General features: G+C 42.2%; 2 protein-coding genes across 2 annotated transcripts; both read left to right on the forward strand.

Moving 5' to 3' along the window:
• Positions 1–7,068: 7,068 nt before the first annotated feature.
• On the forward strand, positions 7,069–12,668 carry LOC131105917 (uncharacterized). The gene is made up of 4 exons (XM_058054427.2): positions 7,069–7,346; positions 8,520–9,130; positions 10,543–10,586; positions 10,665–12,668. The coding sequence occupies exons 1-4, from the start codon at positions 7,163–7,165 to the stop codon at positions 11,434–11,436; spliced, it is 1,611 nt and encodes a 536-aa protein (XP_057910410.2). The 5' UTR covers positions 7,069–7,162; the 3' UTR covers positions 11,437–12,668.
• Positions 12,669–13,857: 1,189 nt separating this feature from the next.
• On the forward strand, positions 13,858–20,030 carry slc48a1b (solute carrier family 48 member 1b). Its single transcript, XM_058054439.2, has 3 exons — positions 13,858–14,227; positions 16,599–16,766; positions 19,163–20,030. Exons 1-3 carry the CDS (start codon positions 14,098–14,100, stop codon positions 19,297–19,299), a joined length of 435 nt encoding a protein of 144 aa, XP_057910422.1. The 5' UTR covers positions 13,858–14,097; the 3' UTR covers positions 19,300–20,030.
• Positions 20,031–20,304: the final 274 nt, after the last annotated feature.

Below are 20,304 nucleotides of genomic sequence, written 5' to 3' on the forward strand. Positions count from 1 at the left end.
CAGTGGATGCTAAACAAGGTAACTCGCGGGCGCCCCCTACAGTATAGGCTATGTAGTGTTTTTGTGTAGTGTAGTGTTTTTGACGTTACAGCACTCGGGTGTTAATCCGACAAGGGTCGTAACAAACAATGCTTTGTTATTATTAGCAATTTTTATCAACATTACAGAGTTTTCTCTTCACTGTGTACCTTTTTTTGGTTATTTTTTCGAGAAACAATTCAAACCGGAAACGCAGCCACTTCCTGTTCCGGTTTGTCTGACGTTTGGTGTTTTCGTTGATTTGTTTGCCGTCAGCGAACCGGGCAAAAAAGAGAATAGTCGTAGTTTTAAGTGTTAAATTGTTCGAAAATGTCGACCGTTAGCCTGCTGCACAAGTTCCAGTCCCGTTTAACGGAACGGTTTACCTATGCCGCCATGGAGATATTTAAAGAAGTGGAGCATATCGTCAGAGGATACCAAGAGGAGAACGAGCGTTTGCGGTTTTTATTGTACAATAGGAGAAACCCGCGCATGAATTCACACAATATTGGTTTGTAACTTGTGTTTCTATTACGCATGTAAAATATTCTGTTATGAATACCTCACATGTCAACAAATCAAATGTCATATTTTTGTTATAACCACTGTAAAATATAAGCATTTCTCTTCTTTCCCCTCAATAGATCACAATAGATCCTCTAGGTCAGCTACTGCTGTCAGAGAGCAACAACCTGAACTAAACACACCCGTGGAATTACCAGAATTACCAGAGCCACTGACTCAACTACCTAAAATGGAACAGAGAGATACATTTTCCAATATATCCGAAGATGAGCAAACAGAAGAATCCAAGCCACAGGTGAATATACTTAAAGAGGAGCAAACGGAAATATCCGTATCACCAGCAATGGTTTCCAAGTCAGCACCCAACATATCCATTGAGCGGCAACTTGAATATGATGGGTGCCAGGTACCAGAACGAGAAAGCGAACAAACAAACAACTGCATCACAGTAGAGCGTTTTAAAAGTGATGCCCAAGAGGAACACGCTGAAAGGCGTGACATCACGACCTCGCTGCGGGACATGGCTGTTGGAAACTTCCACAGACAAACGGAACGCTTTCGGTCGACTAGTAGTGAGGGAATACTGGAACTTCAAAAGAACTCATACAAAAAGGTAAAATCTTTTTCATGCTTTCTTGACATTTGCATAATTACTTTGAAATGTTTTCTCCAGAGGGCATGAATACTCATTTTCCGCTGGACAATTCTGTCTCCACTTGACTGTATTCAGTTCTACCCGCTTCATGCCATGATAATGTATCTGCTCAAGCACATCAACCATACAGACGACCAGGTACGAGAAATATTACCTTGTAATGATGACCACTGAAAATCATCGTCAGTAGAGCTGTGTCTTAGTCGGTGCCTTGCATTAGTAAATCTATTGGACCCTCAGCTGTTTTTTATATCAATAATTTAGATTTGAACCCACATTTTTCAGAAATATATGCTTATAACCTGGTGTGACTTTTTTTTAAACAAGCTCTCTTAGACGCAATAGTAATTTAATGACGGTCCCTAGTGGTTATATAACACAGCAATCCCGGCCTAGTGAAGGGTAACTACAGCTCTATCTATGGAGCTGAATATCCAAGGTGAAACTAACTTCACCGCAGATATGTCCGCATGTCGGTGTTGCGTTTTCGTTTTCTTGCGAGTGACAGGAGTCGAGTGGCAACCAGCTTTGAGGCCCACTTATCGAGGGAGTGTTATACCGCAACCGCATCGGCCCGATCTTGTGGCGGAAGCTGTTATTATGCGATCTTCAGAATACAAGTGAATGTTAAAAGCGGAATCATGCAGAAATTGACATCCTGTGAATGAAGTGTTGTCTTTTGTAAGGAGAAGGAATTTCTGCGTGGGAAATATTTCCCCTGCGGATCGCTTAATAATCCTGGCAGAATCTCATCACAAACACTAACTAACTAATCAATAAACGTGTTGATATAGCGGCCTGAAACATCGGTGAAACTTGGTGACAAAACGGCAAAACTTTTTTCTCATGGAGCACGAATGGAAGCTAGCTGGGTTAGCATAATTTAGCAGTCAGCATGTTTATACCGTGTTGTCTGTAATGTTTGCTAATGTAAGCGAGAGCGTTACGATGCCGGTTACGGCGGCTAAAATATCTTACATTACGATTGGTATTGCATGAGTGACTACATCTTCCTTAACCACAAACACGGGCATTACAATTTGTTGAGGATTTTGCAGCAATGTTTGCAGAAACTGACATTCCATTAGAAGAGTTTGCCAAGCTACATTTGCTTTTAAAATACTGGGCAAAATTGGCCAATGAGGTATTGCATCAATAAATGTAAGAAATGTTGCATTTAATTAGCTAATATTATATTTACTAACCCAAAAAATATGATCAAATAAGTGTAAAGGGTAAAATTTGGAATAAAAGGGGTGTTGACTTCCAAAACTCAGCCTAGTACGCATCTCGATGATTAACTGTGAAACTCTATTTGTGCTTTCTTTGTCTTCCCTGTGTGTGATACATATCCCAAATGTCACCACAGAGGAGTACCAAGGATGACCGGCCCAAAAGGAAAAATGTGATGACGACCATAGCCCTGAAAAAGGAACTCATCGCCAAGTGGGAGTGCGGCACCCGAGTCTCGGACCTGGCTATTCAATACAATATGGCGAAGTCAACCATATCCACCATCCTGAAGAGAAAAGAAGCCATCAAAGCTGCCGATGTGGCAAAAGGGGTAAAAACACTTAGCAGCAGAAGAAGCGATAAAGTGGAAGAAGTGGAAAAGGTTCTGCTGGAGTGGATCACCCATAAACAGTTGAGGGGCGACACAGTGTCGGAGACCCTCATATGCGACAAGGCAAGGGAGCTCCATAATGCCCTGACCCGAGACAGCCCCGGGGGCAGTGCCGACGAGTTCAAGGCCAGTAAAGGCTGGTTTTGCAAATTCAAAAAGAGAAGCGGGATCCATGGTGTGCTGAGGCCTGGGGAGGCTGCCAGGGCGGAAAAGGAAAGCAACAACAAATTTGAGGATGAATTTGAAGACTTTGTTGACAACCAGGGCTTCCTCTCCTAACAAGTGTTTGTGATGAAACTAGAAGATCGAGAAGGCTATGCAAATAAGGCTGTGGGGTAATATCAGCCAGGACTGCAAAATAAAAGTACTGCGTGTGTACCATTCCAAAAACACCAAAGAGCGTTAGAAGAATCATATTCTTCTCAAGAAGCTCAACCCAAAGGTGCTATGAGGTGACCTCGGACATGTATGGAACAACAACAAACTGTTTGGAACGTCGGGAACAGTCTATTGTCCTCACAACGATTAAGCCTGGAAACAAGTTCCAAAGAGGCCAGTGGAAGCTGAAACTGAGGCCAGCCTCTCTAGTGTCCTGATGGAGTCCACGGACCTGGAGATGGACAAAGATTGGTGGAAGAGCACACGGTCGCTCTGAGCAGTCTTTAGAGGGAAATGACATTTCCCAAGGAACTTTTTGAGGAGGAGCATACACGGAAAAAGGCCATCATTCCCACCGCAGAAGACTATTTGTGCCCTTACTGTGCCGTCCCACCTTCCAGGATGCCATCATCACCCCTCATCAAAGTTAAGGTTGAGTATGTTCTTGTTTCTATTATTGACTATTAATTACCTGTTTCCTGTATCACTTGTTTTTGCACTTTTCTATCATCCCTAAGTGGCACACGAAATCATTCCATGAAATTCCATGAAACAAATACATCAAAATGAAGAGTGCAAATAAAATACCGGTTGTCAAATGAACATCGCCAAAGTTGAGGATTTTCGCACATATCAGATTTTGGCAGCATAAAACTGAATTGCAACCCCACCGTGTTTAGTCCCGACTTTGGACACCTCCCAGGAGACATCTCCCTGAGCTTCTCAGAACCGAAGATGGTTTATGCGGCTCAAATGTACTTTGGCGCCATGACCAAGACCATGAAAAGAGCTGTTTTATAATCTATTCTCTGAGTGACAGGAAGCCAGCGCAGAAACCTGAGCACTGGACTAATATGGTCGTGTTTCCTGGTTCTAGTCAGGACTCGAGCAGCAGTGTTTTACAGCTCGTTTAGAGAGCCCGATGAGAAGTAGTGTAGCCTGCCGGAGACCAAGGCTTGGATCTCTCTAGCGAGCTACTCCCTTGATTCTGGTGTTGATTTCGGTTTGAGTCCATTATGACCTCTCGATTTCTAACCCGATGATTAGGTTGTCGAGAAAAAGAGTCTCATGGTGGCTAATAACACTTTCGCTATGTGTCTGTGTGCCCAAGACAATGGTGTCATTATTGTCTTTCAGTTGAGCTCTTTCAGCCACACAATGAGCTGTTTGATGCCGTGTCAAAGTACATATGTGTACTTATACAGTGAAGAAAATAAGTATTTGAACACCCTGCTATTTTGCTATTTCTCCCACTTAGAAATCATGGAGGGGTCTGAAATTTTCATCGTAGGTGCATGTCCACTGTGAGAGAGATAAACTAAAAAGAAAAATCCAGAAATCACAATGCATGATTTTTTAACAATTTATTTGTGTGATACAGCTGCAAATAAGTATTTGAACACCTGAGAAAATGAATGTTAATATTTGGTACAGTAGCCTTTGTTTGCTATTACAGAGGTCAAACGTTTCCTGTAGTTTTTCACCAGGTTTGCACACACTGCAGGAGGGATCTTGGCCCACTCCTCCACACAGATCTTCTCTAGATCAGTCAGGTTTCTGGGCTGTCGCTGAGAAACACGGAGTTTGAGCTCCCTCCAAAGATTTTCGATTGGGTTCAGGTCTGGAGACTGGCTGGGCCATGCTAGAACCTTGATATGCTTCTTACGGAGCCACTCCTTGGTTTTCCTGGCTGTGTGCTTCGGGTCGTTGTCGTGTTGGAAGACCCAGCCACGACCCATCTTCAATGCTCTGACAGAGGGAAGGAGGTTGTTCCCCAAAATCTCACAATACACGGCCCCAGTCATCCTCTCTTTAATGCAGTGCACTCGTCCTGTCCCATGTGCAGAAAAACACCCCCAAAGCATGATGCTACCACCCCCATGCTTCACAGTAGGGATGGTGTTCTTCGGATTGTACTCTTCATTCTTCTTCCTCCAAACACGCTTATTGGAATTATGACCAAAAAGTTCTATTTTGGTCTCATCTGACCATAAAACTTTCTCCCATGACTCCTCTGTATCATCCAAATGGTCATATGCAAACTTAAGACGGGCCTTGACATGTGCTGGTTTAAGCAGGGGAACCTTTCGTGCCATGCATGATTTCACATCATGACGTCTTAGTGTATTACCTACAGTAACCTTGGAAACGGTGGTCCCAGCTCTTTTCAGGTCATTGACCAAGTCCTGTCGTGTAGTTCTGGGCTGATTCCTCACCTTTCTTAGAATGATTGAGACCCCACGAGGTGATATCTTGCATGGGGCTCCACTCCGATTGAGATTGACCGTCATGTTTAGCTTCTTCCATTTTCTAATGATAGCTCCAACAGTGGACCTTTTTTCACCAAGCTGCTTGGTAATTGCTCCGTAGCCCTTTCCAGCCTTGTGGAGGTGTACAATTTTGTCTCTGGTGTCTTTGGACAGCTCTTTGGTCTTCGCCATGTTACAAGTTAAAGTCTTACTGATTGTATGGGGTGGACAGGTGTCTTTATGCAGCTAACGACCTCAAACAGGTGCATCTGATTCAGGATGATACATGGAGTGCAGGTGGACTTCTAATGGGCAGACTAACAGGTCTTTCAGGGTCAGAATTCTAGATGATACACAGGTGTTCAAATACTTATTTGCAGCTGTATCACACAAATAAATTGTTAAAAAATCATGCATTGTGATTTCTGGATTTTTCTTTTTAGTTTATCTCTCTCACAGTGGACATGCACCTACGATGAAAATTTCAGACCCCTCCATGATTTCTAAGTGGGAGAAATAGCAAAATAGCAGGGTGTTCAAATACTTATTTTCTTCACTGTATGTATACATATGCGTATGTTGTATACATATGCGTATGTTGTGTGCTAGCGCTCAGTTTGCTCAACCTAGAAAATGTCTTTCATGAATTGTTAGCAAATAAATTGTCTTACTTTGGCTCTTTTTCGTATTGCATGAACATCATTCCTAAACCAAGACACCAGAAGACTCACACCAGGAGACGATCCAGAGGCTTGCAAAGTAAGAATGATGCAAAGTGGATGTTGTACTACTAATAGTAGTTTTCCCTCATATCTTTCGATCAATGTTGACTGGTTTCTTTCAGGATGAAGCCCGGCAAATCTTAAAAGATGTTGGCTCTGCATCACCTGGAGAGGAGCACTCGGTCTGCAATGTCGCAATATGCGTGTCAAGCGGTCGCCCTGTGGTTCGGTTATCCACCCAACTGAGGACTAAGTAGCTTGGTGTAGAACCCTAAGGAAGATCTAAGTGGATCTATTTTGCTCTTTCCACTTTTCTGACCAATAAATGTTGTTTGAATGTTGTATTTTTGCATTAAACTTTTAGATGAGGTTTGCGCATTTGGACGTTAGCCCTGAAAGTAGAGAGAGTTTGTTTTTTTTTCAAACACAGAATTTTGTGGCATCAATGCGTTCCGGATTCCTTATATGGGCTGCAGATTGCCAGCACTCAGTACACATAGACCTACGTATCCGGAAGTCCACCGGACCACTTGAGAGTGTGACCAATCAATCAATAAATTAAACACACCGTTCAATGAAAGCGGTAATAAATAACATTGGAATTAAATACATTAATGTGTTATTAAATGTGCCCTTCATTAAATTATTACTTAAATGTGTCATTAAATAATTAAACTACCAAGTGGTAAAAAAGTAAAGCGTCATACATCAAATTATTTGATGGAAAATTGTAAATGTGGAGAGATCCATAAACAGACACAGCCGGCCATTCCCAAAGTGGCGCCATGGGCCAGCTTTTTTTCTTGCAGTACACCCTCCTTATCAGAAGGTGGCGGTAATGCACACCACAAGCCGCTCGCCAACTGCCAATCAAAACAAGAAGCAGCATGTGAATTCTTTTTCCGGGTAGTGTGTGTTTTCAATCGATGTCACTCGCTTGGTGATTGGAGAAGCATAATCGACTCGCCTGTCAAACATTCATTTCCCCAAAATGTCAACACTCAGCATGCCGATGCATACTCTTAAAAACAAACTAATGGACGGGATTACCACGGCGGTTTCGGAGTTCTTTCGAGACGTGGAGAAGATGGAGAAAAGTTACCAAGAGGAGATCCGATGTCTGCGCTCCCTCCTGAACAACGCGACTAACCCAGCGATGCAAGTACCCGCAAAAGGTTGCCAACTTCGCTTTTCTTTTGAATTAAAGTAGTAAAAGTGATCGAAAGGTTCTGTTCGGCTAAACGTTACTTTAGTTCTACTTTAAGTTGTGTTTACACTGTTGATTTAGAAATGCTAAAACCCCGCCTCTTTTGATTGTGGCTAATAGACCGACTGATTGCCAAGTAGTAACTGTTAGTTTTATATGCAAGGCAAGCACACTTGAAAAAAGATGTATATTTAATACATTTAGGCGCATCAGCGACACAGTGTGACTGAAAGTAGGCACACACTTGAACTAAATTGGAAAACATTTTCATATGGACACCTTGAGTTGATGCCACTAGGCGCCATCTTGAAACCGTCCTGTTAGAGGCCTTCTTAGTCAGCCTTAATTAAGGGCCTCAATTTGGGGAGGAGGACGTGCTAGTGTCTCCACAGAGAGCCTTGTTGCATTCTCCACTTTGGTCTTTTGCATTTGACTTAATAATAATAATAATAACACATTTTATTTGTATATTGCTTTTCAAAATACTCAAAGACACTTTACAGAAGAATGGAGTTGAATAAAAGCACCAGATTTAAAGAGGTGGGTTTTTAGTTGTATTTTTGAAACTGGGAAGGTCAGGGCAAGCACGGAGTGAATGGGGCAAAGACTTCCAGAGGGTGGGGGCAGCGATGGAGAAGGCTCTGTCACCCCAGGTTCGGAGCTTGGTCTTACAGGGGAGTGCCAGGATGTTGGAGTCTGAGGAGCGAAGGGGACGCGGGGGATTGTGTGGATGGAGGATGTCTGTGAGATATGGGGGGGTCAGATCGTGGAGGGCTTTGTAGGTGATGAGAAGAATTTTGAAGTGAATGCGTTGGGGAACAGGAAGCCAGTGGAGGTTTTGGAGGACAGGGGTAATGTGTTGACGGGAGCGGGTGGAGGTGAGGAGGCGGGCAGCGGAGTTCTGAATATATTGTAGTTTGTTGATGTTTTTGGAAGGTGTACCGTAGAGAATGCTGTTGCAGTATTCAATTCTGGTTGTGATGAATGCATGGATCATGCATTCATGAATGTCAAATCATTTCCTTTGCTCTGTCCAAGCAACGGCTGCTTGCAAAGACGCCTTTCTTTAGCGGATGCGGTTCAAAAAATACAGTAAAAGTTGTTTTTCTGTCCATAATGTTTGTTTTCTTTCCCCCAATAGATCAAAAAAGATTACCTACTACTGTCAGCGAACAAACACCTGAGCGAGACTCAGCAGAGCCACTAGCCAAAATACCAAAAATGGAGCCGACAGAGCAATTTGATTCATCCGAGCCACTGGTTATTAAAGAGGAACCTAACGAAGCTTTGCAGCCAACCACTAATATTCCCAAAGAGGAGCAAGCAGAAATATCTGCGTCGTTGCCTGAAATGTTGGACATCAAAGTATCTGAGCCGTATACACTGGAACCACTGGCTGAGGTACCTAATGTGGCCAACATGGAGGTATCTACACCAGTGGCTGAAATACAAGACGGCTCTGAGATCTCCATTTCCGAGCCGCAGAGCATACCAAAAAGGCAGCAAATTGGATGTGATAAAATCTTGGCACCAGAAGAAGAAATGAGTACTGAGAATACCAGTACCGTTGAGTGTCTTGAACGTGACAGCAACAAGATGGACACTGGAAGGCATGACACCACCACCCCACTCCAGGATATGGCTTTTGGAAACCTCAACACCGACTCAGAATGCCCTCTGCCAAGCAGCATTGAGGGAATCTTGAACAAAGATCTAGGATCTCTGGAGCCGCCAAAATATCCATCCAAAAAGGTAAATGCTTATTTTTGTTTTTGCTATTTGTGGTTATTTGTAGCGCTGCCACGATGAGTTGACTAGTCATTAAGTCAACTATTAAAATCATCAACATCTTTGTTTTTCTCTCAAAACCTGGAAGTTATACCGGACGGGCTAAGGTATCATGGCTCCACGGCGGAAACGGAGCTCAAAAGTGTGGGAGCATTAAAAAAAAAAAAAAAAAAGAGCAAAGTGTGCAATGAAATCTGTGCAAAACGTTTGCCGTGGAAGGCAACTGAGGTGCACAAGCACCTGGAAAGGAAGCACAACGATGAAACAGGACCGTCGTTTAGGTAAGATAACTGGATAGTTAGATGCTAATATTAGCGTAGAAAGAGAGCTAACTTACTACTTAATCCTATAACTGTAAAAGTTAAAGGGGACTATTGTGCTTTATTTTTTGAGCTCCTCGAAATAAGGCATTACTCTCCTACCACCTCTGCCTAGGTCTTTTTTTTGGTCTCTGTAGTCCTTCTTTAATCGGATGGCAGGACAAAGAGGAAAACTGTGATGACGACCATAGCACTGAAAAAGGAACTTAGTAGTTCATACTGAAGAAATTTCTTAATTATGCAGATCACTGTAACAGGCCAACTCCAATTTCCACGTAGGCCAGATTTGGCCCCCGGACATGAGTTGGACCCATGTGGCGTAGATCAAACTAATAGAAAGGAAATATTAGGCCGTTTATAGGACAGGTTGGCATATTTGGTCACATGACAAGGTTGGAGAACTACCATATTTTCTGGAGTATAAGTCGCTCCGGAGTGTAAGTCGCACAAGGCCAAAAATGCATAATTAGCAGAAAAAAAACATACATAAGTCGCTCCGGAGTATAAGTCACACAAGGCCAAAAATGCATAATTAGGTAGAAAAAAACATACATAAGTCGCACCGGACTATAAGTCGCATTTTTTGCGGGTAATTTATTTTCCATACTACTTAACCAAAACATTACATCCTCTTGAAAGGCAAGTTCTAACAATAAAAGAATAGAGAACAGGCTGAATAGGTGTAAGATATGCTAACACAATGCTTATTCAGCTACATGAAAAATAAACATAAACAGTGTCCAGTGTTTATGTAACATAAACACTTTTTTCATTTATAAGTCGCTCTGGAGTATAAGTCGCAGGAACAGCCAACCTATGAAAAAAAGTGTGACTTATAGTCCGGAAAATACGGTACTTGGTTAAATTCAAACTACATTAACATGTTTTTATTGAATATTACATATTTGAATCGATCTCGATCAAACCAAACAAATACAAAGCCACGTTAGCATAATCCCTTGAAGCATTTAGCCAATTAGAAACTACGCTACGTAGCTCAGATATGTTTGATTGCATACAATAACTAGCTTCTATTTTTCTTCTTCCAAAAACAAGCTAACAGAAGACACGCTACAGAAGACCATCCTAGAATTTCCGAGGTAAGAACGGTGAAAGCGCCATTTTGTCATCGTGTTTGCGCTCTTGCTTTACCGATCTGGTATGGTTCCTTCTTCCAGGATGAGGCCCTACAAGCCTTGCAGCGTTGTTACCGGCCCGCCAGGTCGCCGACCTTTTCTGACCAGACTTTTCCAAGCCTGCAAGGACTTTCCAGAAGACAAGCAACCTCTGATTACCAAAGTTGTTACCCAAGATGATTTTGAATTCATGCAAACGGCTCTCGGCAATGTGCCCAAAGGTCCTGGCTGGCCCTGCCAATCATCCAGACAGGCCTTCACGTATCACAACGATGCTCCTCCGTTCCCACAGCTGCCCCAGAAACAGAGCGACCAAAAGCTTCTGGTACTCAAGATGGCCAACAAAAGCTGTTCTCACACATCAGAGGAGGAAGAGGAGGTGAAGAGTCAAGCGCTCCGAGAGTACTGTCGCAGTATGTGTGTCAACTGGTCGCCGTGCGGTAATGTTGTCCACCCGAATACTCCATGGCTGGGGGCGCTGCCGCACGGCATGGTGTACGACCCCAAGGAGGATCCCAGCTTTGGACTGGTCCACGTCAGCTGCTCCGCCTTCCAGAGCTTCATGGCCTGCCGCTTTTTGAGTTCCGAGAACGGAGTGGTGCGCCTGAAAACCAACGCCCCCCACTACACGCACATCCAGGGGGAGCTGATGGTGACGGGCATGGCATGGTGTGACCTGGTGGTGGTCGCCAAGGACGACATACTGGTTCAGAGAATTTACCGGGACGGAAGCACCGTTGACAGGATGAGGAAAAAATTGGGTGTTTTTTATTTTGATGACTTTCTGCCAAGTATTACAAAAAATGGAAAATGAAAAAAATTCTGCCAAGTATTTTTAATTTTTCATTCATTCATAACGTAATGGTTTGTATGTAATGAGTGCCTTGGTTCGAGTCCCCGCTTCGGCATCTCTGTGTGGACTTTGCATGTTGTCCCAGTGCGTGCAGGTTTTCTACGGGTACTCCGGTTTCCTCCCACATTCCAGTCCAGGGTGTCCAGGATGTAGCCCGCCTCTCGCCTGAAGTCGGCTGGGATAGGCTCCAGCGTACCCCAGCGACCCTAATAAGGATAAGCGATATAAAAAAGGGATGGATGGATTTTTGTTCGATATGCTCAACAATGGCTTTTTATTTTAGCAATATTACAGCTCTTCTTTCAACACCTTATGCATCTTTTACTACAATGCCACCGGATATTTCACAAATAAACACTACGAAAAATAAGACAAATATTGAAATATGTAATGAAAGATATAGAAAATGTGTTTCAACAAAATCATTGAAATATCCTGACCAATTGAAGGAAGATGCGTTTACTTCCCCTTGGCATTGCCGCCATAACAAAGCTATTGACACCCAAAGCGCTTCATAGTGATGGTAAACTATATCTGTAGCTACAGCTGCCCTGGAGTATACTGATGGACGGAAATGTTTGCACTAAAACTTAATTTAATATCTTAAAGAATGTAGCGCTTATGTATGTAAAGAAAATGTAACATATGCTAATTATTTGAACCATATTACAGCCCAATGGTTAAATATGTAAACAGTCGTCAACTGGATGAGTTTGCAGTACTTTGCAGTAATCAGTATTTAAGTGACACTACGTGTTGTTTTCTTTTTCATGCAAGATTTCAGCCGTTTTTCATCATGTTTTCATACACTGTCGACTGTATCTGTTTGTATTTGTTTGCCTTTTCTGACCTCAAGTATTCTTTTTTTATTTTGTTATAAACATAACATTGATCAACCACCTGGAACGACGTATGGAACGTTACTGTAACCTATGTTTTTGTCTTCTATGGTGAAAGGAATAACACATTTTTTGGATTTTTGTTTCTTTATAGCTATTTTTAGCACAGTGTGTCATGTTTAGCTGTCACCTTTTGTTTGGTAATTTCACTCCATAACCGTTGATGTTGGGAAGACATGAATTAAATATTTGTATGATATTCAAATTGTATTTTTTCCATTTGCTGTTCTTGTGATGTGCAGCTGTTTATGTTCAAATAGGGAATCAAATACTGGCTTTGCACAATCCTCATTAAAGCTGTTACTTCTTACAGGTTGTTTGAACCTCCTTTTTGAAAGTCTATATTCCATCATCAAGTACATTTAAGTCAAATTTAGCTTTTTCTCACAGATACCCAAATATTGGTAGCATCCTTCCACCAATATGTTCACTATCTCTCCTCTGGACATGTCCCAATGATCTCTGTCTGGCTAATAACTGGTTTATCTCCAAGGCCTCTAACATGTAATGTACTCCTTCCTGATCCTATCCATCCTGGTCACTCCCAATGAGAACCTCAGCATCCTCATCTCTGCTACCTCCAGTTCTGCTTCCTGTCTCCAGAGCAAACAACATGGCTGGCCTCACCACAGTTTTGGATACCTTTCATTTTAGCTGAAACTCTTCTATCACACATCACGTGTGATACTTCATACCTTCTGTATCTCTTCTCCCTGTAACCTCACTCTTCTACTTGGGTCCCTCTCATTCACACAAATATACTCCATTTTGCTGCGGCTAATCTTCATTCTTCTCCTTCCCGGGGCAAACCTCCACTTCTCTAGCATCTCCTCCACCTGTTCCCTACCCTCACTACAAATCCAAATGTCATCTGCAAACATCACAGTCCATGGAGATGCTCGTCTAAGCTCATCTGTCAGCCTGTCCATCACCATAGCAAACGGGAAGGGGCTCAGAGCTGATCCCTGATGCACTCCCACCTCCACCTGAACTCTTCTGTCACACCTCTAATACATCTTACCACCGTCCTCCAGTTGGACATACGGGACACCCACCTTAATGGCTGCCCTTCCAAACAGAACGTTTGGTGGACACGACAGTTACGTTATTACATTATGCTGCTTTTGTGTTTATAAAGGTTGTGGAAGCATTTTTATGTCAATGTTAAAATAAGCATAATTCCATCCATCCATTTTCTCTACAATTATTATGTGGGGCCTCTCCCGGTTGATGTTAGGTGAGGCGGTTGGTAGTACATACTACTTTATAATTTCATTCATTTTTATTAATTAATTAATTTATAAATAAATGTACCTATCGCAACTTATATTTGTTTTCATCAAGACAATTATTTGTTGCAAATAAAAAACAAAGCAACTTTGATTGTGTGGCAGGCTAGCAGCAAGAAATGATGTGGGTGTTCCTATCTGCTCCCCTAGAGGGCGCCATGCTCCCACAACATTGGAGGAGCAGCCGCGTTTATTTGGCCAGAATTAGATGACGTCACGTAGACACGTTTCTTTACGAGGTTTGGATTGTAAACACCTCAACGTTTCACCATGGCGGACGTCTTTTTTGTGTGTGACATGAGTGAAACCTATTTGGTCACACCCACGCCTTTTGGCTTGTGTTAGCGGACCGAGTGGAGGATTTTGTTGTTTTAAAGAAGCTCGCAGCTCTTCGAGACATTCGCTGTCTGTTTTATCTTGTTTTTGTTGTCATCATGCACGTCAACAAAATGTACCTCCGTGTTGCCTACTCCTCGGTTGGCCTGGTCGTGGGCTTGTCGGTCTTTCTGGTGTGGAACGTCGTGTACAGACAGCCGTGGACGGCAGCCATGGGAGGACTGTCAGGTAAACAGACCTGAGCTTTTCCACTTGGAGGTACGGTTTGGAGGAAAGGACATATTTAAAATATAAATGTAATAATAAAGTATCCTCATGGAAGCCATACTAATTGTTGGACGGGAAGGTAACCAGGGGCGTCACTAGCTTCTGAGGACAGGGGGGGCTTAGCCCCCTGGAGATGCACAGGATATGAATGAATGTAGTAGACATTCAAAAATATCCAAAAAACAAATACATATATAACTTTCCACTTTTGGACAGATTTAGTAGAGATACTCAATTGTTTTAGGCCACCATTAAATTGACACAAGTACACATAATGATATAATAATCATTATTATACTATTCATTAGCCTATTATTATTACTATCATCATCCTTCTTCTGATTATTACTACTATTACTACTACTAGTAGTAGGCTAGTATTAGCCTGCCTATTGGATTGCTTATTAGCCTGCTTTTGCCCTATTATATAAAATTTGTCAGATTTTTTTGTAAAAAAAAATCAATAAAATGTTTTTTAAAATCAATAAAAATATCAAGTTATTTAGGGGGGCTTAAGAACATTTTAGAGGGACCCTATTAAATTAAATTTGTCAGACATTTTTTTTGTAAAAAAATCAATAAAAAATAGCAAATTATTTAGGAGGGCTTAAGAACATTTTAGAGGGACCCTATTAAATTGAATTTGTCAGATTTTTTTTTGTAAAAAAAAAAAAATCAAAAAATGTCCAATTATTTAGGGGGGGCTTAAGAACAACAGCCTAGTAGTAGTAGTAGTAGTAGTAGTAGTAGTATTTGCTTGCTTTTGCCCTATTATATAAAATTTGTCAGATTTTTTTGTAAAAAAAATCAATAAAATGTTTTTTAAAATCAATAAAAATATCAAGTTATTTAGGGGGGCTTAAGAACATTTTAGAGGGACCCTATTAAATTAAATTTGTCAGACATTTTTTTTGTAAAAAAATCAATAAAAAATAGCAAATTATTTAGGGGGGCTTAAGAACATTTTAGAGTGACCCTATTAAATTAAATTTGTCAGACATTTTTTTTGTAAAAAAATCAATAAAAAATAGCAAATTATTTAGGAGGGCTTAAGAACATTTTAGAGGGACCCTATTAAATTAAATTTGTCAGACTTTTTTTGTAAAAAAAAAAAAATCAAAAAATGTCCAATTATTTAGGGGGGGGTTTAGGAACAACAGCCTAGTAGTAGTAGTAGTAGTAGTAGTATTTGCTTGCTTTTGCCCTATTATATAAAATTAGTAAAATATTTTATTTGTAAAAAAAAGGAAAAATCAATAACATTTTTTAAAAAATCAATAAAAAAATATCCAATTATTTAGGGTTTTAAGGGGGCCCTATTGTATGAAATTTGTCAGATTTTTTAAATTTAAAAAATCTATAAAAATATTCAATTATTTAGGGGGGCTTAGGAACATTTCACGAGGGGGCCTATTATATGAAATTTGTCAAAATCCATTAAAAAAATCTATAAAAAAGATCAAATTATTTAGGGGGGCTTATGACGCCACTGAAGGTAACTTTTTAGTTACTACCGCAAAAAAACAATTCACATTTAAAAATGTATAATTTAAACCTTTTCTACCACATACAGTACATACAGGGAATTATGTTATTTTTTGTATCCAAATCCATAATAACATGTTGTGTTTCATCTTACGGTGTGAATGTTGTTTTATTTTTACCTCCCATCCCGTTGGCAAGTGTTTAAGTTTAAATGGCTATGGTTTCAAATCGGCAACAATTGGTAGAAATTCAAGTAAATGTGATCAGATTCCAAGTGACACAAAGCAGACTTTAGACTTTACACCTTAGATTAGGTTTATAAATGTCTAACTTCTGTTTTGTCCTACAATCCAGCTGACTTTTTATTATTATTGTACCTGTACCTGCATTCCCATGGTGCATCTTATTTCCTGTCCACATGACAAGCTGGTGCTACACAAAGTGGAACACACACCGTGACGGGACCAGATGCATTCGCTGACTCGGCTTCTGGACACTTGCTGTGTCATGATGTGATCAGGAGGGTCAAAATCCAGCAGAATTATGCAATACGTGTGCAGCGTTGTTGACACTTATTATTGAAAACTTTCATTTCAACTTTTCTGTACTCTTTTCATATTACAGTACGTATTATGGTCATCCCTCGTTTATCACGGTTCATTGGTTTGATAAACGACCGTGATAAGTGAGATCCAATATTAAATGGAATATTTCTTAGAGCATAGAAAACCTCTGTATGACTTTCTAAACACCGTTTTTAACGTTATTAGAGCCCTCTAGACATGAAATAACACCCCTATAGTCAAGCTAGCTTAAACTCTGCTTACAAATGTGTTCTGTCCTTCAGGTGTTCTGGCACTGTGGACCCTAATCACCCACGTCATGTACCTGCAGGACCACTGGCGGACCTGGTTGAAGGGTCTCAGGTTTTTCTTCATCGTGGGTGTTTTCTTCTCTCTGCTGGCGGTCGTGGCTTTTATCACGTTCCTGTCCGTCGCAATACAAAACGACGAATGTAAGTAAAGCCGAACTTGTTGTTAGTGTGTCTTGGGGGGACAGCCTCGCCTCGTTAAAGTAGCAAACTATAATCAACTAATCTAATGAAGACTAAGCATTCTTACCGTTGAAATGTTATATGTAGTACTTTGACAAGCACGAGGCAGCCATGACAAAAGATGACTTAGCGGTCTACACTTTTACTCACTGTTCACACATATGGACAACACTAGTACTTTGTACTCGGTAAAACTTCATAATATCACCTGAGAGTCCTATCCAGCACACGGGAATGGGAACTGAAACAGGAAGTAAAAGGATCAAGCTAAAAACAGCAATGATTAAACCTGACTTAACGAAACCAACACTTGCGCTTAGTCATCATCTCCACGACGACTGGCGAGCAGATCCCATTATGGTGGTACTGCAACACAAAAGTACCACCAGGCGGTTTTGCTTAGAGTGGTTGTCCATGTGTGTCACAGAAGCTTCAGGTGGTATTCTTCCAGATAATATTTCTTCCGCATAAAAACAATAACACAAAACGGGCACGGTTTCACTATTGTGGTGCACGACGACAGTCGTTGCGATACGACAGTCGTTGCGATACGACAGTCGTTGCGATACGACAGTCGTTGCGATACGACACTCGTTGCGATACGACAGTTGTTGAGATACGTTGAGATACAGCAATACAAAGACAGTCGTTGAGGTACAACGACAGTCGTTGCGATACGACGACAGTCGTTGATATAGAAAGACAGTTGTTGTGATACAATGACAGTCGTTGCGATACGATGACAGTTGTTGCGATACGATGACAGTCGTTGCGATACGACGACAGTCGTTGCGATACGACGACAGTCGTTGCGATACGACGACAGTCGTTGCGATATGACACTCGTTGCGATACGACAGTTGTTGAGATACGTTGAGATACAGCAATACAAAGACAGTCGTTGAGGTACAACGACAGTCGTTGCGATACGACGACAGTCGTTGATATAGAAAGACAGTTGTGATACAATGACAGTCGTTGCGATACGATGACAGTCGTTGCGATACGATGACAGTTGTTGCGATACGATGACAGTCGTTGCGATACGACGACAGTCGTTGCGATACGACGACAGTCGTTGCGATACGACGACAGTCGTTGCGATACGACGACAGTCGTTGCGATACGACGACAGTCGTTGCGATACGACGACAGTCGTTGCGATACGACGACAGTCGTTGCGATACGACGACAGTCGTTGAGATACGACGACAGTCGTTGCGATACGACGACAGTCGTTGAGATACGACGACAGTCGTTGCGATACGACGACAGTCGTTGAGATACGACGACAGTCGTTGCGATACGACGACAGTCGTTGCGATACGACGACAGTCGTTGCGATACGACGACAGTCGTTGCGATACGACGACAGTCGTTGCGATACGACGACAGTCGTTGCGATACGACGACAGTCGTTGCGATACGACGACAGTCGTTGCGATACGACGACAGTCGTTGCGATACGACGACAGTCGTTGCGATACGACGACAGTCGTTGCGATACGACGACAGTCGTTGCGATACGACGACAGTCGTTGATATAGAAAGACAGTCGTTGCGATACGACGACAGTCGTTGCGATACGACGACAGTCGTTGCGATACGACGACAGTCGTTGCGATACGACGACAGTCGTTGCGATACGACGACAGTCGTTGCGATACGACGACAGTCGTTGCGATACGACGACAGTCGTTGCGATACGACGACAGTCGTTGCGATACGACGACAGTCGTTGCGATACGACGACAGTCGTTGCGATACGACGACAGTCGTTGCGATACGACGACAGTCGTTGCGATACTGTCTTCGTATTGCTGTATCTCAACGACTGTCGTCATATCTCAACAACTCTCGTTGCGGTACGACAACTGTCGTTGAGATACAGTGATACAACGACAGTCGTTGAGATACAAGGACAGTCGTTGAGATACAGCGATACAACAACAGTCGTTTGAGAGAAATCCATTCAGGAGTAACAATGGTCATGGACACATCTGCATCGTTATTGGAGGCTAAATTACTAAATCGAATAAGCGATGAAAAAGGACGGCATAGTCTGTGCGAAGATAGCTCGTCTCCAAGATGGCCGCCCTCACTCCTCTTTAGAACTGAGGAGAGGCGGCCAAACATCTTCTACCTGACAACCTGAACGGTCCAGATGTGATCCGTTCCAATGACCCGGTTGCCACCAGATGGCAGGAGATAGAAACTGAATGTGTAAATCCACGGGTTGCTATTACATATGACATATTTCATATGTCATATTTCATACAACAGAATAAGTGTTGTCACGCATGCTGTGAGGTTTCTGGACCGTAACGCACGGTGTCCACTGTTTCTCTTCCCTGCAGCCCTGACCGACCCCAGCAGCCTGTACCTAGCCTGCGTCTGGAGCTGCATGAGCCTCAAGTGGTCCTTCTTGCTCTCCTTGGCCTCCCACCGCTACCGCAAAGACTTGGCCGACATCAGCATCCTCAGTGACTTTTGAAGGCCCATAAACGCCACGCAGTGACTCACTTTCATCCGGTGGGCGAAGAAACGATGGACAACCGGGAAGACGGTTGGCGGTGGGATCCGCAGCTTTTGTCCCTGTCAGTGAAGTGGATTCTAAGGTGCCTGTTGCAGTTTCATGTGATTGCCAGTAGGGGGCATCAGCAGTCCAAATTAGCCAAACTTTTGTGATTGTTGAAGAAGTACTTCAATTCTATTATTAAACAGTAAAAACAGACATGCCAGGGCATTTTTCATGTAAAGAAGGATTTTTCTAGAATGTTGATGATGTAACAACCTTCCAATATGAATGGAAATGCTTTTTACAGTATGTTTGCATCATATCTTCTTCATCACTTTTATGTTATTGTTGCTGGAAGCATGTTGAGTATCCACATGCGTTCATAAAATGCCCTTTTTTAACCAAACTTCTTGTGTCCTTTTCTGATAGTTTCTGTTCCCGTGCTTCTCAAAACTCGTCAGATTGGGTTTTGCGCCAACGAGGCAGCCTGAGAAACAAGAAGAAAAGCAGCCCACAGCATCACCGCGGCGGCAATAAATGCCAGCCAATAACCTGCACTTTGAAGTCAGCCAATTACCAAATCCGTATTTTGATTTTGCCGTTCGCAGGGCAGGTGGGGGTGGCGCTCGTGCAGTTTTGATGAGGTTGCTGCAGCCTTCTTTGAAGCTGCGGTGAAGAATATATGATGTATACAATATATAAGAATATGCGTCCATGGTGTTTACATCATCGAGGACAATATGCATGTGTAGAAATAAAGTACACAATGGCCGCCTTCCTCCTTCCCTTACTCCTGCAGCACATTGTTGTTGTTGCTTTTTTACTTAATTGCATTCAACTAGCGTGTTTGTCAGCGCTCGCGGCCTGCATCTTGGTAATTGCCATGTTGTGGTCAAATCACCATAGCAACATTTTTTATCTGAGTCTTATAAACTTCAACATTAGGAAACTGAAATTCTACCCGGCTCAATTTCCACTGAG

The sequence above is a fragment of the Doryrhamphus excisus genome, linkage group LG18, assembly GCF_037039965.1.
Source record: "Doryrhamphus excisus strain RoL-2023G ecotype Guam linkage group LG18, RoL_Dexc_Guam_v1.1, whole genome shotgun sequence".
NCBI classification, from domain to species: Eukaryota; Metazoa; Chordata; class Actinopteri; order Syngnathiformes; family Syngnathidae; genus Doryrhamphus; species Doryrhamphus excisus.